The sequence below is a fragment of the Habropoda laboriosa genome, unplaced genomic scaffold (genome assembly GCF_001263275.1).
Source record: "Habropoda laboriosa isolate 0110345459 unplaced genomic scaffold, ASM126327v1 scaffold912, whole genome shotgun sequence".
NCBI classification, from domain to species: domain Eukaryota; kingdom Metazoa; phylum Arthropoda; class Insecta; order Hymenoptera; family Apidae; genus Habropoda; species Habropoda laboriosa.
In genome coordinates, this window is record NW_017100983.1 from 12,753 (window position 1) to 18,798 (window position 6,046).

At 27.4% G+C, this 6,046-nt stretch overlaps 2 protein-coding genes across 2 annotated transcripts in view; one reads left to right on the top strand and one right to left on the bottom strand.

The window, feature by feature from the left end:
- LOC108577713 (ATP synthase subunit O, mitochondrial) overlaps positions 1–717 on the top strand; it is a 981-nt gene extending 264 nt beyond the window's left edge. Inside the window, exons 2-3 of the mRNA XM_017940904.1 lie at positions 43–153; positions 243–717. Coding sequence (XP_017796393.1) covers positions 43–153; positions 243–689 — 558 coding nt within the window. The 3' untranslated portion in view covers positions 690–717. The remainder of the gene's footprint in view (positions 1–42; positions 154–242) is intronic.
- Positions 718–1,766: 1,049 nt separating this feature from the next.
- On the bottom strand, positions 1,767–4,902 carry LOC108577720 (WD repeat-containing protein CG11141). Its single transcript, XM_017940911.1, has 9 exons — positions 4,742–4,902; positions 4,249–4,480; positions 3,892–4,179; positions 3,656–3,816; positions 3,432–3,567; positions 3,055–3,358; positions 2,827–2,986; positions 1,923–2,737; positions 1,767–1,855 (listed from the first exon to the last, which is right to left on the bottom strand). Exons 2-9 carry the CDS (start codon positions 4,471–4,473, stop codon positions 1,767–1,769), a joined length of 2,178 nt encoding a protein of 725 aa, XP_017796400.1. The 5' UTR covers positions 4,474–4,480; positions 4,742–4,902.
- Positions 4,903–6,046: the final 1,144 nt, after the last annotated feature.

Below are 6,046 nucleotides of genomic sequence, written 5' to 3' on the forward strand. Positions count from 1 at the left end.
CTATAATAAAGCGTTATTTAATTATCATTTTTTGTTTTCTAGCCTCCAGTTCAAGTATTCGGAGTAGAAGGACGATATGCTACAGCACTTTATTCTGCAGCTACGAAACAAAAAACATTAAGCAATGTTGAAAAAGATCTTGTTAAATTGCAAGTATGTGTAATATAAGTTAAATTTTACTTTTAATTTATAATTGAAAATAACTTTATCATAAATAAAAATGTACTTATATGGTCTTATAGGGTCTTATGAAGCAAGATGAGAAACTGAATGAATTTGTGAAGAATCCAACAATAAAACGAAAAGTCAAAGTAGAGGCACTTAAGGCAATTTCTGGAAAAATTAATCTCAGCAAAGAAATTGCAAATCTGTTAATTTTACTTGCAGAAAATGGTCGGCTTGCATATACCAGTGCTATAATTAATACATTTAAAATATTAATGAATGCTAGTAGAGGTGAGGTTGCTTGTGAAGTAGTAACTGCAAAACCACTTGATGCTGATATGAAATCTAAGCTTGAAGTAGCTCTAAAGGGATTCTTAAGTAAAGGTCAATCTATTGTGCTTACTGCAAAAGTTAATCCTTCCCTTATTGGAGGTATGATTGTGTCAATAGGTGATAAATATGTAGATATGAGTGTTGCTACCAAAGTCAAAAAATATACTGACATTATTGCTAGCACAGTATAATCACTTTTTATAACATTGAGTAAAATGAGCAAACATAAAGTACTCATGTAGAGTAATTCATGAGTAATGTGTATATCATTAAACAATAAATTATTCCAAATCCACTTATTCCTAGTAAGAATGTTTGTTTATTTGATTAAACCATTTTATACACAAATAATCTTTATTTCTTTTTATAAGTAAAAGCAACTGATATAAAAAGTGAATTCTTATTTTTTTTATTACATTTGCACATGAAATTTTTCAATATTCATTTTAATATCAACAAAAATTTAAATGCCATTTGAAAAGTATTTTTATTTGAAGTATTAGTTGCTTACAATGTTATTCAAAATTTATAAGCACATTTACTGAGTTTACAAATGTTCAACTTTGAAGTATTGCTATATTAATAAAAGTAATAACTTTCGCAACAATTTCTATTAAGATTTATGTTCTAATACAATTGATATACATATTGTTAATTTCAAATGCCAAAAAATTTGCTATGTTTGATAAAAATGTAAATTGGAATGTTGCATATGACACTGATTATTACACAAAAGAAGTATATATTACTGTAAAATATATTTTAGAATGTGCAATAACACACATATAATACTTGATAATAATAAATCTTCAAAAACAATGATTCAAAATACTCATTACATTTTGTTTCTACAAACTTGTTTGCAGTATTCAACAAATTTGAAATTTATTAAATTTAAAATATAAAATGATGATACCCTATAATGTACAACCTAATTAAAAATTCATTGCAATATTATGCTGGATAAAATATTATTTATGTTTATCCATATAATTAGTATTCACTGGACCGGTTGTAACTTCTTTCTTGCATATAATTAAAATAATACAAATTATGACTAGAAAATACATTATCTAAACAAATTTTAACTTTGTGTGTAAAAATGCACACATAAAATTATTGTTACTTTAATGCAAGCAAAAGTTCATTAAGTGAATGTGCAAAAATAATTTGAAGGCACATCCTTATAAAACGTGAAAGACAAACTATGAATCAAAGTTGTAATAATTTTTATATGATGTAGTTTGTTACTTCAATTGTATAATATCTTACATTGCAACTGGAGGTATACCATTTTTAACTAGAACCCAATCTTCTTCTTCAAGTGTAGTTGATAATATAAATTCAGTTGGTAAAACTAGGAACAAATATTTTCAATTTATACCATAAAAATATAATTATATATAAATCAATACTACAGTTGCTATGAAACTTAATTTCATATTTATTCATACCTGTCGAATGTATCATTTTTCTTCCTTCGACATAATTACTTTGCTGTAAAGGCTCATTTAATTTATCTTGTAGAAGCTTCTTTCTACATTCACCTAAATCTTCCAATTTTTTTATTTCGGTGCGGTAGCTAACATCTTCATCTCCAGATTCAGTTTCTGTATGATCACTGTGTTCATTATATTCATCCTGTTCAGTTTTTTCTTCTGTGGAAGGATCATTGGACTGTATTTTATGATCAGTACTCGGAGTTGTATCAACAGATTGAGACACATTGGAATTAGTAGAGTTAATTTGACTGCTTGTCATATATTTTGACAAATCAAAACCCAAGACATCAGCCAAAAGTTTTTCTTTATCTTCTACATCACGTTGAATTGATTCAAGATTTCTGTCAGTTTTTAATATGAAGTCATCATCAATACTAAGTGTTAGTAAAGAAGCATGAGTTGTCTTTGCAGCATTAGCATTTATTGTGTCCTTATTGAATGCAGAAATATCACAATCAATATCAGATAATGATGAACAATTGCCATTTCCATTTATGGCTTTATTACGTGACTTTTTAATCTTTCTTTCTCGTGTGAATACAACATCTTCAAATTCCTGTTGACTAATTTTTTGAAATATTTGCTTCCTATCATTATATTTTGCATTTTGTTCACTAGTTTTTCTTGTAGAATCATCATTATGTTCTGTTATCCTACTAGTATCTAGTACTTCTACAGCTTCTTCTGCACTTCCAACTGAAGCTGCATCAGAATCAGCAGTAACAATTGGTGCAATTCTAAAAAATAACGTATAACTCTAAATATTTAATATCCATATTATAAATCAATAGAAAATAAATGAATTTTTTTTATTTAGATACTTTACCCTACAGACTGAATAATGTTAGTTGGGTTAATTTTATGAAATGGAATAGCTGGCACTATCGCACTTTCTTTCAATTTTGAAGTCAATTCTAATATACCACTAGTAACTGGTTTACTAATTTCAGCAAATAATAACGACGAATCCAATATGCACTTTCTTTCTAAAAGTTAAACATGTTTATAAAATTTAAATACAAAATCGAAAAAAATATATAACCAAAGTTTCTACCTGATGAAAGCATATTACTCTCAGGGTAAGATGCTATACGTATAATGTTTCTTTCTCCTTCTAACACAAATATTTCATCTTTAGTACAAGCAACATCCGTAATACGACGTAAATCTGTTACAATAGATGTTATAGCAATAGTTTGTGGATTTACTACATATATAATATCATCGCTATATGTAACCAATAAGTCGTCACAAAAGGGTAAAATAACGCCGAATGTAGGTTCTCCACGATTTTTTTTAGAATTTTCTGGTGCTGGATTTAAAAGTTCTACTTCTGTGTAATTAGATCTGACAGCATCCTTAAAGTATGAGAGATTTTATAAAATGATTGATAGAAATAACTTCGAGCTAATAATGCATTCGCATACTAACTTTAAAAATAAGTGTTTTTAATACAGTTCCAGTTTTATCAGCTTGCCATAAACGTAATCCAGGTCTGCTAGCATATATTACTAAATCTTGCACATAATTTTGTCGACAACCAAATACAGCACCTAATTTTCCTAATCTGAAACATACAATCATTGTTAGGTTTTCAGGAATAGTATTATACAATATTTACTAAAAGTTTAATGTTATTTAGATTAAATACTAACGTTTTACGTTCTTTTTGACCAACTTGTGTTACTTTTCCATTCTCATTTCTATTTACTAATATTGTACGCAATATTGTAGAAACTAGTAACAAACCTTGCTGATAACTTAATTGCACTACTGCATACCTTTCATTTAACAATTCTGATGATTTTGACAAATGCTATTAAACAATTTATAGAAACAAGGCATGAAAATTTATAAATCATAAAACTGTTATTTAACTTTTATTACATACCATGTAAAAATCAATTTCAGTATGTACTACTACACCATCTTGATCTCCACTAAATAATTTCATACCATTCTTAGACCATTCAACTGCTGTTACTGCACTATTATGTAAACCACTTATACTATATCTTTCTACCTGTTTTTTCTGCTTTGGTTTTAAACTATCTGGTAATGAATCTGAAGGGGTTTTAGGTATTTGAAACACAGTTACTACTCCATGTTCATTACCAGCAGCAACCATATAATCCACTGTTGATACTACTTGAATACATGTAATTATTGAATTGACATTCTAAAAAAATATATAGTATTTTATATATAACTACAAAACCATCAATTAAGAATGTATTGCAAATAATACCTCACATCGAAGCCTTTGTAAATCTTGTTTTTCTCTGTCAAACCAATATACCAATCCATGATTAGTTCCAATAGCTATAAATTCAGGCACTATATCAATACAAGTGAAATTCATATTGTGTGTAAAAAGTCCAGTTTGAATCTTTGCAGGTATTTGTTGAAGAAGCATAGTAAGTGGAGCCCATTCTCGTAAAGGTCCACCATCTTCACACATGGGTGTTGTCATTGTATTGCTATATGGATAATATTATCTTTTCTTAACTTATGTCATAAAAACAATATATTTAATAAATTGAAATATGCGAAATATAATGTATTACGAATATGACGTAAATGTGTAAATAAATTTTTGAAATACCTTTTGTCACATGAAATTACATAGTACGCTATCATTACCAATACTAAACATAGCGGTGATACTATTATATTAAAAGTAACATGAAATCACTATTCATGATGTCATAATAAATTTATCAAATGACATATCAAATTACCTTTTTACAAAATTATTCCACTTTGCGAAGTATGTTCAAATAATTAAGTCACTTCTTTTTCATCATACTGAATGAAATAATAACGTTTCACTGAACATTATAACACTATCTGTTATTTGACAGCCGACAATTCTTAGAAAGTTTGCCCGTACACGTCTTTAGTTACCATAAACCACATCATGTATAGATAGATGCACTTGTAACAAAATATCATGCACTCTTCAGATTTACCTTTATGGTTAACGTTATGAAATAAAAATGGCATTAATTAATCTAATGCATGTATAATAGAAAATAAATATACAAAGCATATTGATATTCTAAAAAGTAATCGAAAATAATACTTTTCAAATGATGATTTCTACTGACAGACAGATTCCGGCAATTATTTTTTTGTGTACATACTAAATAAATTTCAACGTCATATATAATATTTATTAAAACAAAAATTGTTCCACTTGTGAAGAATTGTGTAAAGTACAAATCGATGTTAAGTAAATGTGAGAATTGCAGTGATGACGCGTGCACTTTACTATCAGTGTGCTTTTAGAATAAGACGCGTTATTCTGTAGAGTGAAAAATAGCTAGAGATATGTGAAAAGAATGAAATTAATATTCAAGAAAATGTTCTGTAGCTAAGAAATAAATTTTTAGGTAGAAAGGCTATAAGCTGATAGCAACGAAAATTTTATCTTTTCTTATTTCTCACATTATTTAAAATTTTTGTATTGAAATTAAGGTTATCAGTAAATAATACATTTTATGAAGTTATTATTTATATTTATTTGCTGTAGCAATATACAAAAAATGGTGCGTTTCATATTTTGACCTCGAATCCCAAAGTCGGTAGATTATAGAGGTTGATAACATTGGAATTTACTTCCGCATAACCGACGAATGTATATTGAATCCTTTTTCATACTTTTCTTTTTTCTGTAAATATTTTCATCAAATTGTATAATGTGCTCATTCCTATAAATTTCATTTTAATAATTGATAGAAAGTAGTGAATTTAATTGCACAAATCACAAAATGATTATTAATCGATTTTATATTGAGATAGAGACGTGAAATTTTGATGTTTGAATTCAATATAAAGAATTGTAAAAAATAATCGAAGCAAAATTTATTTCATATATAAAACGATCAATTAACTTATCATGTACAAACGATATTACGAATTACGATTTTCTTTTCTAACAAACCAAACAAATTGAATTTCACACAACGTTAGGAAAATATAGGACTTACTAACGGGATTTCACGAGAAGTCATTATGAAATGAATTTAATTTAAACATTATAC